Raw genomic sequence first — 20,135 nt, 5'->3', positions numbered from 1 at the left:
AGAGAAACTGCAGAGGAGGGAGCAGCTGAGAATTACCTTTCTTGAGTTGAACGAAGCATGACAAAAAAAGGCAGAAACTTAAAAAATAAATTGGGGGGGGGGGAGCATTTGAGGAGGAATTGGAATGTGTGAAGGTGAGATGCTGAAAAAAAAGGACGAGAAAAGATGGAGAGGGGGGAGACAGAATGGATGTCTTATTCAGACAGACTAGCATTGTGTACACTGCAGTAAAGCAGTCCCCACAGGCTCAGGGCAGGGCAGGCCAGGCCGGTCTGCCATACAGAGAGAGCGGGGCCGAAGAGGAGGAGGAGGAGGAGGCCCCTGCTGCAGCGGCCGTGGGGAGCCGCTGTGTTACAGCGCGATTGTGCCGAGCTTGCACTTACGGAGGCAACAAAAAAAGGACAAATTACGTTACTCTACCTGCCAGCCACTGCAGCAAACGCAACCGATTAGCGGAGAAATAACTCCCGGCTCTTTCGCCGCCGCCCCGTGCCAAGGTGCCAGGCGGCGGCCCAAACCGGCTCCTCCCCGCCTGCTGGCCTCCCCGGTGGGGGAGCGTCATGGTCCGTTCCTTCCGCACCGTAGGCCAGGCGCTTCTGCGGTACGGGCGGACCCCGGGGCCCGCTCACCGCCCGCGGCCGTGCGGCGCCAGAGCGATTTCAGCGGTCGCTACGGCAACACGCCCTCAGACCCCCCCCGAACTCCCGCGGAGCCGCGAGACGTTGCCTTCGCACACCGAGCGGCTCTGAGGCGCCTTCGCAACGGACAGCCAATCACCTGGAAGCCTCCCCCTCCCTCCCTCCCTCCCCCGCCATGATTCAGTAAGTAAAGTTCATTCATACAGCATACACGGCCTTGAGTGACAGCTTAGCCCCCCCCCCCCCCAATTTATCTCTGTGACAAGGAAACCTCTCACGTCAGCTTCCAGCCGGCAAAACGGAGCACGCCACATCCTGAATTTTTACCCCACTCAGCAGAAAGGGTGACAGAACGCTCGTCTCATCGCGGAACGGGGGTAAAAAGAATGAACAGAATGAAAGTGTAAACAAGTGACAATCTCTCAGCCGCCTCCAGGCTCGGCTGTTTACCGCGCGGTGCCGCCCGTGGGTAGGGGGTCTCCAGGGTAATCTCCCAGGGGAATTCGCATAGCAACCGCCGTGCGGACTGCACTCGCCTCCAGCCAGCCGCATAAACACCCGCCCACCCCGCCGCTGTGGTCCAGGCTCGTCAGCCCGCTCTGATTGAAGGTAACAGAACCCGGCGTGGCGCGACGTGGGCAGCTACACTTATCGCTCCTCCTGACCGTGAACGCCACAGAAGTACAGAGCGACCGGGAATGAATTACCTCAGGAGACGAGCGGTTACGGTTACTGATTGGACTCAGCGGAATCGATAGCGGGGCACGAGAGGCGTGCGGCCGCGGGGACCGGGGGCCCCGTGGCGGATTCGGTTTCAGGAGCCGCAGAACACCGCGTGCTGGAGCCAGACAGCGCCGCGCCCAGCCTTCTCCTCGCCTGGCGTTCACGAATACCGCCGCGCGTCCCACCTCACGAACAGTCCGTCCCGAGGCTGAACCACTCGGACGAAATGGCCTGGGGGGCGTGTTTATGACCAACAGAGGGGTGGTGGGAGGGTCACATGGCCGCCTGTCACTGCAGCACACTTACCATTCAGACCCGAGGCCCTGTAACCTGATGAGAGGCAGATTCTTACTTTTCATCTGAAATCTCCCACCGGCCGCAGCTACAGTCGCAGCTAAAGCCGCAGCTACAGTCGCAGCTAAAGCCGCAGCTACAGTCGCAGCTAAAGCCGCAGCTACAGTCGCAGCTAAAGCCGCAGCTAGAGTCGCAGTGCACGGCAGTAACCTGCTGACAGGAGACCTGCCTGCTCAGGGGAAGTCTGAGCTTCAGCAACTGAAACGGGGGGGCATGTTCTCTCAGGCCAGCCTCTGTGATGTCTGCGGGGGTTAAGCCAATTATGGGTGCAGTGGATCAGCACAGGACCATCAATCCGGCTCTAGAAGGGAGAAGTACCGGCCAGGCCGGACCCCTGCAAGTGTCTCAGAATCAAAAATCCTAAGAAGATTTGGGGCTCTGACCCCCCGACCCTGACCCCACCCCACCTGCATGAGAAGACATTTACATCGCTGCATTTCTGTGTCCGTGTTGCATTGCTTCATTGGAGAGCTACTGATGTAGCCCCTCCCGCAAAAAAAAAACAAACAATAAAAAACATTTCAACCTTCAGCATCTCTCCACCGCCCACGGTGTGTGCGGAGAGAAGGGTATCCCAGGCTGCAAGGCCGGGCGTGTGGGCGTTGAAGGACGAGGGATTTCTCAGGCTGATTATTATTCACCTTGAAACAGTGGCAACAGCACCCCCCTCTCTCCACCCCGCCCCCCCCCAGCCCCACCCCCCCGAGAAGAGCGGTGTTTGCTGACATGCTCGATTAATTAAACTGCCTGGGAGGTGAGGCGCGGTTCCTCGGGGCATCTGCGGCGGGTCCCCCGCGGGCAGCCCCGCTTCGGTTCGCCCGGTTCGGCGCGCCGCCGGTCGCCGGGCTCACGTTTCCGTGGATACCCCTGCGGCCGACCAATGGGAGCCGGCCCTCCGCCGGCGACGTGCGCCCAGGAGTTCCTGAGAGAGAGGGGGACGGGCGCGCGCGTGGGAGGGAGCGGGAGGAAGAGCGGGAACCCATTAGAATTCTGTGCGGTGGCCCGCGGCCGCGCTGCAAACAATCAGAGTAATTGATCGCCGTCCCCGGAGACACGCGGCCGTGGCTTTGAGCGTTTACGGGCGCAACCCCGGCGGCTCCCTCGTCTCCCGCGTCCGTCCGCCTGCCGAGCCAACGCACCCCCCCGCCCCCGCCCCCGCCCCCCCCACGCCCCCGCCCCCGCCCCCACCCCCACCCCCACCCCCCACCCCCACACCCCAGCTTGTCGCAGTAATTCCCCCTCATTTCCATTAACCTCAGGAACGCAGTTTGACTAACGGGATTCCCGGTGTGAGAAACCTTGAGATCCGGTTGTGCAGGTTCCCCAGAAGGGTAAAGTAAAGCACACGTGTACACACACAAGCACTCAACGCAGGCACCTGAAGTGCGATGCCCATATTAAATGGGCATCGGATACAAATTGCATTGCGGCATGAACCCAACAAGCACTCTTGAGCTGCTACTGTGAATGCTGTAAAGGGTGAGGTTTGGGCTCTCAGGGCTAAACAGAGCATTCTTCGCCAATAAGAAAGCACAGCCCTCCGCAGCAGGGACTTCGCTGTGGCAGCACACTGCGTTCAGGTTTCACAGGCCTGTGCTGCTCTCACAACAGAGAGCGCAGAACGGAAACGATGAGAGGAGGGGCCTCAAAACAGAGAGTACTGGGTGGGGCGGGGGCGGGGGGTGGGGGGTGGCGGGGGGTGGGGGGTGGGGGTGGGGGGCAGGTGTGGGGGCCATGTGAACGGAAGTAGTCAGACAGGAGAGCACTGCTGCAGCTGGAACTTACCCTGCCTCTCCACCACCACCCTCTGCCTCAGTAGAGAGAGAGAGGAAGACAGAGATGGAGAGGGGGAGTGGACTGATTGATCGTGAGATCTCTCTCAGCCCACAGATCTTCCACAATCTGAGTCCATGTGCGCTCGCACACATAAACTTGCACAAACAAGTAGTGCACACAACACACACCACCACCACACACCCGACACACACACACTTTTGCTTACATTTTCCTGTTTACAGATGCAAATGCTCACAGGCAAATACCCACAGACCCACAGACACACATAGTCATTTCTACAGAGGGTTGCACACACACATCCTCATGTGCACACACACACACACACTTAAATATAAATGTTTACAGACACACATATGTTTACACTCACTCAAGCACACACTCACACATAGATCCAAAGATATGCACAAGCACATTCTAGGCCTTTCAAAGCTGTACTATATCTGGTCCACTGAAGCGTAAAACATATGATCAAGGGAGATTTCACAAATCCGAAGGTTCCAGGGCTGACAGAATGTAGTGGCGAGAGGAAGGCGTCAGCGAGACACAGCCGGCTCAATCCGACGGGAAGCCGAGAAGCAAAGTGTGAAACGAGGGACCGGCGTTGGGCTGCCATGGCCAGGGCCCGTCTGATCGCAGATGAGAGAAACGTGTCCGATTTGCGAATCGGCCAAATCCGCCACCAGCCCGAAGACGTCACCCGCGAAGGCCGCGATTCGCTGGGCTGAAAAGATGAAAGGACCGCGCGGCGTGGGCCGCTCTGTTGGGTCGTGTGCCAGACTGCCCGTGACATCAGTTGGATGACTGATGGAACATAAAAGGCTACGCGGGCTCAGTCATAGCGAGGTTGTTATAGTACGCAGTTAGCTATCTTCAGCGCGCGGCTGTCATTTCCTGTTGGAACGGCGTGCCCTGTTTGAATGGTCCCACGTAAAACGTGACAGTGACATGCAGTTTACTTCCACTTTAAAACTGGAAAAGGGCCGAAAGGGTGAATCTCATCTTTGGCCACTGGCAATGAAGGAAAGGACAGTTACCTTGACTCCAGAACTTTCTGCAATACAGGGCGTGGTTATGACAACCACATTAGGCCCCACTGGGGAAAATGGAAAAGCCTTGTATTGAGGAAAGCAAAAGCACCAGTTGTACTTTCCAAAGGGAAACGATTAAGACACAGGCAACATCAACAGAAGGCAAATTGTCACTGTGGCAGCATCGCTGGGAAAGGGTGATGCGGAAAGCTGACTTCTGTCCAAAGAAAAAGAGTGAGAGTGAGTGAGAGAAAGCGTGAGAGAGAGAAAAGTGAGGATAAAGAGGGAAATGAGAGAAGCATTCAATGATGGACAAATAGACAATGGACAGAGGGGAAAATTACTGCCTGACTGACATGCAGACAGGAAAAGAAGGGGAGAGAGAGATGTGAATGGGGAAAATGAGAGCTACATTGCCATGAAAAAGTACTTGCCCCCTTCCTGATTTACTCTATTATTACATATTTGTCACACTGACTCGTTTCAGATCTCTAGACAAAATGTAATATTAGACACCGGACACCTGAGTAAACACAAAACACATTTTTTTTCCAGTTATTAAATGTTAAATGAAAAAATTAATCAAACACCCATATCACCCATGTGAACAATACTCATCCCCCTTATTTACTCAATCAACCAATTAACCAAATTAATTTGATAATTAGATTTAGCTTATTGAACACAGCCAGGTTTGACTGTAGCCAGCCCTGTTGAATCAAAACCTCATTCATATTGAACCTTACCAGCACAGTGAAGTTTGTACAAGCACACAATGCCATGACCAAAGAAAATTCAAGAAGAGATGAGGAAAAAAAGTAATAGTATGCAGTAATAGAGGAAAGGGGCAAATACTTTTTCCACGGCACTGTGCATACGCAGAGAGAGAGAGGCGGACCCAGGGGAAGAGAGAGAAACACATTTGCTGCCTTTCCGTATACGAATCCCATCCCGTGTTTTCGGTTGTGCTGTTCCCTGACCCGGCCCCCTTTGCCATCACATCTAATGAAGGAGGCGTTCTGTCTCCTCCCGCAGTTCCCCTGCAGGCGGGGCAGGGGAGGGGCCTGGGGCAGAGCGGGGGTGCTGCACCAGCGCGGGGGCCACGGGGCCAAATGGCGTGCGGCAGGAGGCACTGTGGACAGAAATACAGCCGCGAGACGGACGGCTCGCTCCGCGCTGGCCTGTCCGCAGGGGGGAGGGTTTGACTGACACCTCGGAGTCAGAACCATGAGTCACGGCACATTTCTGAGAAACGGCAAGGTGAGGATTTAGTCACGAACTACATTCAAACCACAGGCTGGTCCCCCTGTCCTATGGGGGTGGAGATGTGGGTATTTCAATGTGGGCACACAGCACTGCACACAGTACCGCAGACAGCATATCGCGTCCAAATGGAAATGTCGATCGGTGAAGTTTATTGCACGAGCTTCTTGGCATGTAATGGCTGAAGACTAATTTGGCCGCATCCAATTAAAACCAATTGCTTTGGTTTGTGTCGATACAGGTGCACCACTTCCACTCCCATAAATAGAAGCAGCAATCGGGAAGAATGCTTCTGAAAACGTATGAGTTCCTTGGCCACACGACTATCAGCAGAAAGGACTAAATCAAAGTCCGCGGCATTTTTTTTCCAGCTAACCCCATAAAGCTTCCCGTTGTGCCGACGGCTCAACTTCAAACATGGGGACAGAACGGAACAATGGCGCACAAGTACCTATGTGTAAGATTTTTCCTGCGCTGGCTTCCTGTGAAAACGAGCCAAGTCATCTCTTTCTGGGCTGAAGGCCCGAAGCACGTCCGCAGCGGGGGTGGGGGGGGGGAGTCGAGTGACACAACCCTCGTCTGAGCAGACACAAACAATTTCGTAATCCCCTCTGAGAGAGAAATAAACACAGGGCCAGTTTTCCCTCCCTGATCACATGGTCTCCTGCAGGGGAGCACGTCAGGACTGAGAGATGAAAAGAAACCCAAAATGGGGGCTGAGTCTTCGTTTCGGAGATTTCACTCTGGTAGTGTTCCTTCATATCCCCATCTAATCAATCGACCCACCAACCCACCTCACCCAATCCCCAATGGGAAGATCTTTCTCCCCCCCCCCCTCTCTCTCTTTCTTTATATTGATGTCTTGGTAAGAGGAGGTATTTGCTGAAATGGAGTTTGTTTTTGTTTTCTATTCTGTGCTTGTGTTTTAAGTTAATGTTCTGGTTCTCCATTTGTTTTTGTTTTTTTGCAATGCATTCTTTTTTCCCCTCAGAATTTATCTAATGTTCAGTTTTATTCAATTTTTTTCCCCATTGTCTCTGTGTGAGTGGATATTTTTTGTTTTGCTTCTAATATGCACATGTCTGTCTTATTTCATTTTTTTTTGTTTTGTGCATTGAAGTAAAAACAGTCCCTCTCTCACTGTCTCCCCCTCTCGCAGCCATTCCTGTATCTCCTCCATGAAATGTGTGCTTTTCCATATATGGAGATTCAGAATATTGGCATTACCGATTTGTTATTCTTTGCGACAATGGCAGGCTGTTCTGATATTTTCAGTGTTTACTCATACAACGATATCAAGAAACAACACAGACTTATTTGTGAAATAAACTTACTTGAAATGTGCAACACATTTAAACTGCTTTTCCAATTGCATTTCATATATTCATATAAACATATATTCACTGTTAAATATACCACCACCACTCAAGTCTCATTGGAATGTATTTGAATATAACCAACCAAATGTATTATTTAGCAATGACATGCATTCATACTATTTTGTGCTTCCATATAATCAAATGCATTACTCAATATTTTATAGCTCATTTGAAACATACAGTATGCCAATACTTCTCATTGCGTAACAGATGAGGCTGGAGAATATTCACAGCTTGGCTGGTAAGGCATCACAGGACTTTTTAAAAGCCTCAATGCAGCCGCAGCATTGCGAGAATGTTTTCACGGCTGTGTTGCAGTTCCTCTTGGGCTGTTCCTCCTGCTCGCATCAGAGGTGCCGTTTCGGCTGCAAATGTGACAAAGGAGCCGCTCGTGTCGAACGCGGCGAGAAAACCCTTTTTCGGTTGCAAGCCACATGAGCCGGCATTTGAAATCCTAATCCCTCGAGTCTTTGTGCTATCTCACTGAGGGCCCTAGAGAATGCAGTCTGTCAGAAATGTGGCTCTCTGAAATCTCACCCATCTCACTACTCTTCTTTCTCTCCCTCTCTCTCTTTCTGGGACTGTTGATCTCATACTCTCTTCTCTCTCCTGTGAAGCTGCTTCTCTCTTTCCTGTCCTATGAAACTGTTCCTGCCTCATTCTATCGTTTGAAACCGCTTCCCTCTTGTCTGAAAGTGCTCCTTTCCCTTCTTTCCACACCAGTGTCTCCTGCAACATGGGCCTAACCTCATTCTATCAATCACCAGGATATCTGTCCAGGCCTTTTGTGACCCTTCAATACATCGCACTGTCACTTGCACAAGCGCAGGCACGCATATACGTGCACGTACACACATGCACGCATGCATGCACCGGCACGCACATGCACGCATGCATGCACCCGCACGCACATGCACGCACACACACCACTCATGCTATACTTGCTTGCCCCGTTAGCCACAGTAAGACAGTCATTTCTGTAAATATGACCTGAAGCAGCCTTACGCTCGTGTGTAGGACTGAAGATCACATCCTCCACAGCTGTCGTTCGCACAGCTCCAGCAATGGAGAGGTGTGTCCCGGGTCTTAATTTCCTGCTCCCTTCTTTTCCTCCCCCTCACCCCAAGAGGACTTTTCACAGGCTTCTCCTCTTATTCCCAGGGTTTGGGGGGGTCACGCTCTCCAGGAAACAGGCCATCCTATTTCCTGCTAATTGAGGTCCAGGGGGGGAGACTCTGAAGCCAGTCCTTACCATAAACTGCAAGGAGTGCCTGTCTTAAGACCAGAGGTCAGACCAAAGCACACAATAATATTTGTATCCTGTCCACACAGTAAAGTCAGTGGGATAATTAGTCTAAGGTCACAGCGGAGGACAGACATGGCCGATCATTGTCACAGCTGTACAGCGCTCTCAACGTACATGACACAAGGCAGGAGTGAACAATGCGAATTAAGCACTTAAATTGTCTTTAATCATCCAAATAGCCATAAAAACACAGTGCCTTCTTGATTTCCTCTATATTGGTGTATTTGCTGCACAGAATGGCTGCAGGTCAAAGAAATTTGAAATTCTGGCAGGCCGGCCACTCCTGGGAAGATTCACCACTGTTCCAAGTGTTTTACATTTGGAGATAATGGCTCTCACTGTGGTTTGGTCCCATAGCCACCACATCCAGACAGATGTATTTCAACAACTTTTTTCTGATATCTTCTAGAATTTCCTTTAATTGTGGCATGGTGTGCTTGTAATTTGTCTGGGATTGATAACTTTTTTCATTAAATAAATGAAATAACAATTTTAGAGTTTTGGGTTTACTCAGGTTCCCTTAGTCTAAATTACATTTTGTCTAAAGATCTGAAAAGATTCACTGTGATAAATATGTAATACTAGCGAAATCAGGAAGGGAGCCAATACTATTCCATGGCACTGTAAGTGGTTGTATAACTGCATTCAAATACCAATAACCTTGTACACAATGTACAGCATACTTTATAATTCTTACAGTAGAATCTGTTTCACATTGATCGCCTCCATAACTAGTACTACTGTGAGTTCATCTTAAGGTCACAAAAAAAAGATTATCAAAGGTAAGATTCTTACTGTGCATAAACTTCTTTGTTCAAATGATGTTAATGACTACAATTCATGCAGACATAATTTGTCCTTGGACATAATTAGTAAACTGCTAATCCATATATATACATTTATTATGTATATGACAGGAGGTGGTGTTTTAGTAAACAATTAATGGATTTTATCTCTCTAGTCAAAAACTATGAGGCTGAGTGGAGACAACTAGGAGGCTCATCCTGTTAAGGCATTGTTCTTGAGCATGGATGGGCCCCACAGTTTGGTATTAAGTCCGGACCGTGCCAATGCCCACTACAGCTGGCAGCCCCACAGGGTGACACAACTCACTCCAACATCGGCAAGGGATAGGAGGAATTCAATCGGCTGGGATGACGGTGTCTCATCACACACTACTGACCCCTGCTGGTCGACTGAGCACCTGCGAGTCAACCTGTTAAGCTGCACATGACCTCCAACTAATGACCAAGTGAGCCTGATTTACGAGCTGCAATGTAATATGAAGCGGCACTTGGCATTGTATTTGTCAGAGGAGTGTGCTTGTCTGTCTCACAAATTGACAGTGGAGGTTGGAGCAATGTACACACATAAATAAGCATTCCGACATCGGTAAAGAAGAATAGAAATAGAATAGAAAAAACCCCTGTGAAGCCGTCGTCTACGCTGATATACAGACACATTTAGATGCAAGGAAAAGGGAATTAAGTGAGAGCTACTGAATGAAGTGAGCTGGTACATTTACTTTGCTGTGGGGAGCTGAGTGTTGGGGTTGCTTTGGCAACAGATTAGGTGCTCAGGCGGGAGGTGCCTGGGCTGGATAAAGTGGCTCTAAGTCCTGTGTTCTGAGCCATCTCTGCAGTTCGATGGTGACAGTACTCTAAACGATGGCTTAGACTACAGATCTCAGCTACTGCAAGGACTGTGAACCCAGGGTATCCGAGTGTTGTGATCGGCATGGTTTAAATTTCAGGCAATTCTTGACTTGTTGGCCTTCTCTGTCCATCATGTGAGTTCTGTCAAGATTCTGTTCACTGAGTTTAGCATCTTGCAGTGTAAAGAAACTCAGTCACACGGTGGGGAACCTGGCAGGAAACACGTACACAGCCTGAATCCCCACACCTGCACCCACCATAAACCAAAAAAACACCCTTTTTACACCAAACTTCCTGGCTCCCCACGAACACGCAGTCGCACAATCGCACTCGCGCACACACGCACACAGTCACCATATGTGCGTGCGCCGATGTGCAGGCACACACGCACGCTCGTTCTCTCGCACGCACAACAAACCAACGCTTACATGTATGCACACAAACACTGAGTCATTACTGACCCAACACCAGCCCACAGCTCTGAGCACCGCACGCAGCTAAACCCTTCCTCAGAGAAGCAGCCCGTTTTCAGCACTTCAAACGAAAACAAGCGCTCTTCTTCTCTCGCGCCTTCTCTCTTCTCGGTTCCTTCGCGAGTGGGAGAGAGCGGCGGCCGACCCGCTGCAATTACTCAGCGAGGGCCACGGCCGCGACGCGGGCAGGTCAGAGGAGACGGGGTTCTCACGGGCAGAAAACCCGAAACCGAGAGGCGGAGGAAGAGCACGCAGCTGAATTCCCCTGCCGGCCGCAGAGCGCGAGAACACTCATTAGGGGAGTTTATCAGCTGGCAGCCCGGGGTCTCCTGGAAAGGCTAAATGGGGGGGGGGGAGGGGTCCCCCTCCAGAGGATGTGTGAATGTTCCTCTCTGCTTCTGTGGGACAAGCTTGGGACAGACCTGCTGTCGCTTTCCCAGGCAGGTTTGCGCTGTCATCAGCGGCTGGCTGATAGCTGGATGAGCGCGGGCAGCTGCTCTTGTTGACTTTGTGAGACTGTTCCAGAGGGCCATTTCCCTGGTTCTCCTTCACACAACGCAGCACAGGCAAGGTCCAGCAGCACAGAGGTCCCCAGTGCCACACCGAGCCCCTCTGGACCAAACGGACGGAGGCCTGCGTGTGACGGGGATTCTGATTGGACAGCGCTGTTGTGGTGGTAGCGGGCGCAACAGGCCTTTGAGGCTCAAACACACCCCTGGGGGCGGGAACGGATCAATGCCGCCTGGACAGGAGCCCACAATGTACCGGCCCGCTGCTCCGAAGCACTGGACTGTTCAAAGCCAACAATCACACAGGCACTGACGCACAAACACACACGCATACACACACACACAAACATAGATACACACACACACACACATAAATACACACACGCACAAACACACACAGGCACACACACAAACACATGAACACAGACAGACAGACAGACACACACACACACACACACACAAACAAACACACACACACACAAACAAATACACACACACATACGCATAGACACACACACAAATACACACACACACAAACAAACACAGACAGACACACGCACATGCTCAATCAAACACACACACGCACAAACCGACTGCAGTTTAGTTCCATTGAAACAGGCTTGATGCAGATCCCAAGGGCAAGTCTTCCTTGAGTATAAATCAGAACGAAACTGACAACTTGTTTCAGGGACATAATTACACAGAGACCGGCAGACAAACATAGGCACAGGCAGACCGACCCAGCAAAATAAAATACTCAAGGTTAGGATAATTACATTCATATGTATACGAATGCTATTTACACGCACATAGCGACAAAGTTCATAAACCTGACAAACAACGAATGGAAGAACTTCCCCCATTCCCGCCGACCGCGCAAACACATCACGCCATTCAAAGTCTGTTTCCCATCTCGCAGTGGGAGGAATTTCCTGTGTTTTCCCTTTCAGGCTGTTCCCTGGATACGGCCCCCGCCCTGGGCGTGCGCCGAGCGGCGTTTACTGCAGCGCTCGGACCAGAGCGGGAGCGCCGCTGCTGCCCGGGCAACCGCGCGCCGCCGCAGATTACAGGGAGGCGCGAATCGAAATAGCCCCGCGGTCCCCTCGGGCTGGGCGCCATGGCTACCCCCGGGCCGCGTTCCCGCCCCGCTGCGGCCCCGCCTCCACGGCGAAAACAAACCATGATTAGGACCAGCGCGCGGGGGGGCTCCTGGCGAACCTCGCGCCTGCATTTTAGGACTAGGGACCATATGGATGCTCCGGATGAACAAGGGCTCAAACTGACTTACCGTGCCAACACGAAAAATAAATCAATACATGAAGAAAAAGCAACATAGATGCTACTGAAGCCATACTCATTTGTGTAAATGATTCAAATGAGTAAAATTATAAGCAGGTCAGGCAATTCTCACCTTAACTTCTTTTTAATTGGAGAAAATACATGAAACTCTTGATTTGCATGGTTGAACAGCCGCTTGAACCTGCTGTTGTTTCTTGTCTCGTGAGTACGTGAAAAAATAATTTCTCCCAGGAGCGAGAACGCAAGTCATCCCTGAGTGATGTGAAGCGAGGCGGTTTAAATATAATTTTACTTCATTTGAACTTCAGCAGCATTTATTAATTAATTTTTTTGACGATGCACCGGGACTCATTTGGAGACAGAAATCAATAAGTGCGTTAAGAGCCGGGCTGAAAAACAGGAAAAAAAAAAAAAAAAAAAAGCGTCCGCGATCGGGCGGGAGAGCGGCGGATTCGGCAGAGTGACTGCCGAGGCCCCGGGACGCCGTTCGTCAGCGGGCGCCGTGACAGTTTTATCCCGGCAGAGGGGGACGGCGGAACTGCACGGCGAGGAGCGATAAACGTCAGCGGCGACGGTGGAGCCGCGGTAACGGCCGCTGACTAACGGCCCGCCGGGCTGCGCGGAGAGAGGCTCGCCCGCGTCGGAGGGGGACGCGCAAACGTTAATGATGGGGAGCGAGAGACGCCCGCTGTGAGCCATTTCATCGGCCAGGGGCACCGACTCCGAGCATTACCTAATAAGAAAGCCGTTTGGTCGGCAGTGAACTTGGATCGCATAGCACCGCAGTCAAAACTCAAGGGAGGGCTACACTATACAGTACTTCCATTATTTTTCCTGTATATTGGGGAAGCTAACTGGAGTCATGGAGCTGGAGGGTGAGAAGGCATTAGGCTGCGGATAAAACAGTGAAAATACTGAGATTAAGACTCTCCTTGGGTCCTTCTGGCTATGCATCAAACAGATAGATGACAGGGTGAGGTGCTGGTGAAGCAGGACTAAACCAGGCTAGGTACTGTAACCCTAGTCTACCCAGTCCCAACCGACAGGATGCTGCTCATGACCAAGCCTGATCAAGATGAAATAAAGCCTTGCTTTCTGGTCAAAAAACCCCTCACCAGATGGACTTTTGGACAGACAGAAAATGTCCCAACAAGTTTTCTGCCTTGATAGCTCCCCAACACATTTGCCTGAATTACCTAATGCCACCAGCATTTGTTTTCATCTTGTCAGTTTGTTCCTTAGGCTCAAGTGTGGCATTTAAACCTAAAAGGTTTACAGTCAACTTCAGTGTACTGAGCACACCTTGGTGCTTTCTTTACTTTTGTGTACTTAAAAGCCATCTAGAGCAACACACAGAGCCAGAATTTCTTACAAAGATACAACAAAAACCTTTGAAAAGGGGCCAATGTGTTCGCTTAAGAGCTCCGTGGTAAAAGCAAGGGCGCGTACCGATACCCACGGCGACTGAATGGCGAGCGTCACCCGGCACAAAGGCCCAGCGAGAGACCTGCTCTCCCGCGCGACTGGGCGCCCCTGCCAGCGAGCGCCAGGAATCCATTATTCATACGCCCCCCCCCCGCGGTACAGCGGTACGAACCCTAAAAGAAAGCGGAGCGGCTCTCTCAATCCCCGATCCTCTCACTGCAGCACACAGACGGCCTAATCCTAGCACTGGGGGAATAATGTCACGGCGGTACCACGGGCGCCTAAGGCTTCATCCTTAAGGTCACGGGGCCTCCTCCCAGGGGTCACCGGGGTCAGGGGGGACGCGAGCGGCGGTTTGGCGAGATGCTCGCTCGAGCCGCGCGGGACGACCGGTGAAACGAGCCGGCCTTCCGCACCTTCCCCAGGTGGGCGGCTGGCTGCCGCCTCGGGCCCTCGATAACCAAAACCGCCCACTCCCTTCCAGAGGAGCCGCGACACAGAGCAGGTAGGGTCTGAGAGGAAAGCGAGGCGCGTTCGGAAAGATCACGAATCGCGGAAACGGACGCCGCGACCTCACAGCTGCAAATAACGACGGCAGCGACAACAAAAGCAAACACACCTCAGGTCCCTCGGCAGACACAAGCATGTCTGCTAATTACTTCAATTGATTTCAAGGCTGAGCAGGAATAATTTTACACAAACACCTTCAAGAATACATCAGATTTCAAGACAGAAATTTTCCATCGTAGTAGTCAGTGACACCGTTTAGTCTCTTACAACACAACTGACATGGATATAATTAAGAGACCCAGGGAGAAAACATCTTGGGTTTGCCCTTTATTAATCATATATATTAATGAGCAAAGCTGTGCTGTATGAAGGAGCTGTAGCACCATGCATGTCCTTATGAGAACAGCAGTCAGGAGTCGCGGTGTGACCCTCTCTTGGCTCGGAGCCCATCGATCTCATCCCCCGAGGTGGCAAGGCGGGTCAAGGTGGCAAAACTGTACCCGACACAGAGTCTCCGACGCTTTCCTCTAGAACATTCTCACCATTGTTGGCGGGGAGGTGTGAGGGCGTATGCGTTGAGGTGTCACAGCATTTGTTGATCAGCCATCGGCCGTCTCAAGCATGCGTGTGACAAAAAAAAAAAAAAGTGATTGGTGATTTTTTTGATGACAGCTTTATTTTACTAGTCAGTGCTGGAGAAAACACGGTGATGCGCTCAGCAACGCCGTAGCACCAAATCACATGACTGACCCGATGAGTGCTACATGAAAACTAGAACCAGTGTAGGTATTACGCACAGGGGAACAGTCGCTGATGTGGGGTTCAGAGACCTTGCCTATGTCTGCATTTCCATTTGACATATAAATCTTACAAGGAAACATTGCACAGAATGAAAAATCTCTGTTGCTGTTCATCTGTCATAAAAAAACCGCTGACCCAAAAACATTTCTAATAACATTTTACTATTTTCTGTTTTTTTTTTACCAACACGAATTACAGGACCCCGTAGCCTGACCGTAAAATGAAGTAACTCAAAAAATCAAGAACTTGCAGTGCTGGGATTACCTGCAAGAGATAAAGATCTACTGTTCTTCTCCTTTGCGGGAGTCATGTGCCTGGGAGAGTATTTTCTCTACGGTGGAAAGCTCCACTTACTGCTACCAGGCATCAGGGCCCCATGCCTGACAATAAACCAGCAGTAAATTTGCCTCTCTTTCCATCACAGTAATACTACCAACCCGCATTACCTTAAATTCCATCCAGGTCCTGTACAGTCTGAACGGAGCAGAGTGTACTTATGACACGACAGCGGGGGGCGGGGGGTTGGGGGGTGGGGAAATGACATCGGAAAATGAATGCAGCAACACAAACCGGACCCCACAGGGCCCGAACTAACACTCACAATCTGCGGACTGTCAGTGGAATCTGCAGAACTTCTCGGTTTTCTTTGTTAATGAGGCAAAAAGAAAAGTTGAACATGCAGATTTTCTTTTTTTAATAAAAGCAGACAGGCGTACAGCGAGGGCGCGCGCCTTTCCCTCGGTCGTCCATAAATCTGGGCTTGGCGGCGAGCCCCGCGGCAGATGCTGCCGCAGAAGCGGACAGGAGAATAAATGCGCTCGCTGATAATCCCTGGCGCGCGGGGCCTTCGGCTCCAACGTCCTCCGGCTCCCCCGGCTTTTACTGCCGCTAACGCGCCGCTCGCTCGACTAAGGCTCACTCGCCTCGCTCTCCCGTTGACCTTGTAATTCAACTCCCGAGCTCTACAAATGTCTGGGAAGGCTAGACAAAACAAACGCATCGGAGTACGCGATTAAATATGAATGAAACCCTTTAAACCTTTTTGATCGCTCTAAACGCCAAGCTGTTCTCAATAAAACAGAAAAGCGGCAAGTCCTTAACTTTAGCTTACAAAAACGTGTTTTTTTTTTTGCTACACAGGCAGAGTGTAGCACATACTCACCATGTTTCTCAAGAAACAATACAGTCAAAAATACATCCTTAACTTTGACAACCAAATGTAATTGGTTGTCAAAGTTAAGGATGAATGCGGAAGTTATGGAGGCCTGAGGCAGCCCTACCTGTGTCCTGGCGGAACTGATGCATGGACTGCAGGTCGATGATGTAAGGGGCCAGCTGGGCGTCGACCTGTCCCAGCACCACCGTGCCACGCGCGTCGCCCTTCAGCACGTTCTCGATGTGGTGGCACACGGCGGCACTGTAGGGCCGCCAGCGCCCGTGCTCGTTCAGCCACTCCCACACCACCACCCGCGCCAGGTTCTGCGGGGGGTACCCCAGCCCGTTCACCGAGACCATCACGCCGGAGCCCGGCCTCGCCATCATGTCCCCCGAACCGCTGCCGCGCGCCACGAGCAGACGCCCAAAAACTCCACAGAGAGGGGGGGGGGAAATAAACTGTCCTTGAATTACCCCAACAGCGCAAGGTCAGAAAACAACAGGTCCTGGAAAAGCCTCCAACCACTTTGATGGGGTCTCCCGTTCAAAATTCCAGGATCCGAGGATTCCCAGTCCAGTGGCGCTCCGTGCTTAGCTTCCGTTATCGCTGCCCTCTGACACACACACGCATCACAGCATCTAAAATAACACGTTCGTCAAAGTCTGAAAGTGTGAGTGCCTCTCAGCCCAGGGAACATAGCTAACGGTGAGGCCGACTGAACTTTGAAGTGCTTTCTCCCGCTGCTGCTGGTGATAGCGACGAAGAACACTGTCCCAGCGGTCTTCAGCTGCTGGGGGTTGTCTCCAAGCAGAAGCCCAGCCTTCACCTCCTCCACACGAAAACTCCCCGATGCACGTTGGTTTCACTCTCCTGGGTCAGGCGAAAAGATACACGCAAGTGTGAGAGAAAAGCTGTACAGCAAAGTTGAAAGTTCATTAAATATTTTGGTACTGTGCTGAACAGGAATAAATGAATTTACCATCCTCAAATATCTCCCAAGACAAATGAAGACTATGGCAAATTGATCATAGATGTCACCATATTACCTTCCATAAACACTGAAAGCAACAACAGAAAAACAGACAGAAATACATTTGCCTTTTTTTAAACATATATTTTCATTTTTAAAAAATGTCCTTCAGAGGTTTCTTGGCATTGTGCTCTAACATGCAAGAGATTAATTTTACCATGTAAAGGTGGGAATTTCTTATGCAGGCGGCTTGAACAGTGATGACCCTTCCACAATTATAGGAGGCTCTGATGGAATGATCACATAAACACATCACACTCGCTCTCCGCTTACTGTATTTTGTCACACCAGCTAAATCGACCCTACGTAATAGCATGAGAATAAGCTACAGCCACATTACCACGCAGAAATGATGATGGGGCAAATATATCATTCTTTCTCCATATTTTTCTCCAAGACACTTAAATAGACAATAGAATGCATTCAAATGTAGAAGCCTCCAATTTTCAAATTAGGTGGTTATATGCCCCTTAGCGCGCTCCATATTTTCACTATTTTTTCAGAGCACGTATGGACTTACATTTATATGCAATGTATATAGTAATATCTTACTCTTACAAAATAGCATTGCTTATTTCCTATTTTAATCAACTCCATACTGAACTCGTTGAAAACCGCTGCTGATTTTTTAAGGCATAGGCTACTAAAAAAAGCCGACGTTGCACACAATAGGTTGCGAACTCTATTGAAAAGACTGAACGCCACGTACAGTATTTTCGCTCGACCACACAAACCTGTAACAACAAAGAATCGCAGGTTATTGTGTTGCTCCAGCCAAACCATTCCTGGTCCGCTAGGTGCGATTATATGTACCCCCTTTCCTTCTCATAATGAAATTCGATCAGCAATTTTCCATGAGCATACTATTTAACAAAGCTCCACTTACAAATAATTGCTCCTCTTCTCCTACTGTAGTACATCCCGAGCTTGTCTTCTCGCCCCCTCCATCCAATCTTATTTAAAATATAAAAGAAAATGGTAGTTGTGTGGATTGATTGCATCCGGAATTGGTCTGCCCCCCGTGTTATTTCCAAGAATTTGCCATACTCCCGCGTACCTTCTGTGTGTTTACCAGACCTCGCAATCTGCTATCCAGATATGAAAAGAGAAAAACATGCCCCAGTTATAATATTTCCAGCATATAATAGGCATAGTCGTTTTTTATTCGCTGGTACGTTTTAATTCAACGCCCGTCTGTTCTTCCAGTGTGATAGCCTGCCCATATTGTAGCGATTTCGTCCAAACAGGTTCTTAAAAATTTACGCACGAAGGTCGGGATTCACCTAGGTGTCTGCGAATAGAAAAAAAGATAAGAAAAACATCACTACCGTTCGTAAGCTACCGACTCAATTTCCAATCTCCATACATGTTACAGAGATGAAAACCTGTATCATTCGTTACAATTTGACGGTCTACGTAGCCAGAAATAAAACGAAATCGACAGTTTAGCTAGCTCTAGCAATATTGATGTAAATCTAACCTAATGTTTCATTCGGCTGTCATTACATCATAACAATGCAGGGTTGCCATTCTAGCCTTTTTACTTTCAATCATCTTGGTGCCAAATATAACTAATGAAATAAATTGCACGGAGCGCATAAATGAGCGATGTTTCAGAAATGCACAACGCTGTTGCTCTTGCAGCTCTGTCGGCTTCTCAACAAAAACACCAGAGACAAGGTTTCAGTGAAAAAGGAAAGGAAGCCTATCTCGTAGCCTCCTATTACAATTTACTGGGCTCGGGACCCCCCATAACGCTGGTTTACCAAAAAGCTGGCTATATTGATAAACACTTTTATATCATAAGAGATAATTATACTGTTTGATCAGAGTATTCTATCAAAGAAAGGGGACGAGAAAACAGTTCAATCTCACTTTGCCTTAAATTGCCGCTGCACACTATCACACGCCCCCTCGTAACGCCGCTTAACCCTGCGATGCGTGTGCATAACCAGACAGGGGGGAAATGCACATACATTCGTTTAAAAAAACTATCCTTACCTTGCATTTCTGATGAGTCAATCGCTTGTTGTTCATTTATATAATTATTTGTACCTGCAGTTATCTCCAGCGCGCGCGCGTGTGTACATTCATGTTGATTGTGAATCAGTTCTGGATACAAAGTCATCAACAATAACAGTGGATGTGGAATTGATAAATAGATAATGGATCAAAGGACTTCAAGTCCGGGTTTGCTTTTTTCTTACAGCCTCATAACGATCTGGAAAATGGGCGCATATAAAAAGCTTAATGCAACTATTAGGAGCACATCAGCAACTCGAACACATTTCATTGCTTCACTTCGAAGCGAAATTGCTGCACCTGTTCGAAATCAATTTGGTGTGAACCAACATGGCGGTTACATCACGTGACTAGGTGAAGTCACCGGCACTGCAACCTGTACACAGCCTGTTTTCAGCTGTTGATATTGAGCCATTTGTGTTATACGCCGCATGTTATGCTTATTGCATCCATACATATCACCCAGGCACGGCTGACTGTTGCGCTTCACGACACTACTTTGCTTCGCAAGTTACTGAAAAGAATGGTCTCGGTTTCTGCGACCACTGCTTGGCTCTGGTAGAAGACAAATTAGATTCGAGCCAAAGTAAAAATCATTTAGCGTTAAAACCCATTCAACATATGGTACGGACATGAGATTTCCCCCCACAAATCCACAATTGAGTGCCAATGTGAATGCCAATATTGTGTTTCAATATTTTTCTTTTTTTTCAAGGGAATACAATGGTCTTGGTAAAACTGCTGTTTACAATTTCATGCAATTTATT

General features: G+C 49.7%; 1 protein-coding gene across 5 annotated transcripts in view; it reads right to left on the bottom strand.

Annotated features, from left to right (window-relative positions):
- dtx1 (deltex 1, E3 ubiquitin ligase) overlaps positions 1-19,668 on the bottom strand; it is a 54,433-nt gene extending 34,765 nt beyond the window's left edge. The window contains exons 1-5 of one of the 5 annotated variants that reach the window (XM_064354065.1): positions 19,348-19,668; positions 18,404-18,637; positions 18,233-18,299; positions 17,504-17,573; positions 16,441-17,186 (exon numbers count right to left, since the gene is read on the bottom strand). In XM_064354065.1, the coding sequence (XP_064210135.1) occupies positions 16,441-16,702 (262 nt within the window). In that variant the 5' untranslated portion in view covers positions 16,703-17,186; positions 17,504-17,573; positions 18,233-18,299; positions 18,404-18,637; positions 19,348-19,668. Of the gene's footprint in view, positions 1-16,440; positions 17,187-17,503; positions 17,574-18,232; positions 18,638-19,221; positions 19,326-19,347 lie in introns of those variants that run through there. The other 4 variants (XM_064354062.1, XM_064354063.1, XM_064354061.1 and 1 more) reach the window with 4 other exon arrangements.
- Between the last annotated feature and the right edge of the window lie 467 nt (positions 19,669-20,135).

This window comes from Anguilla rostrata, chromosome 10 (genome assembly GCF_018555375.3).
Source record: "Anguilla rostrata isolate EN2019 chromosome 10, ASM1855537v3, whole genome shotgun sequence".
Taxonomy (NCBI): domain Eukaryota; kingdom Metazoa; phylum Chordata; class Actinopteri; order Anguilliformes; family Anguillidae; genus Anguilla; species Anguilla rostrata.
This window is presented reverse-complemented; position numbering and strand designations above follow the sequence as displayed.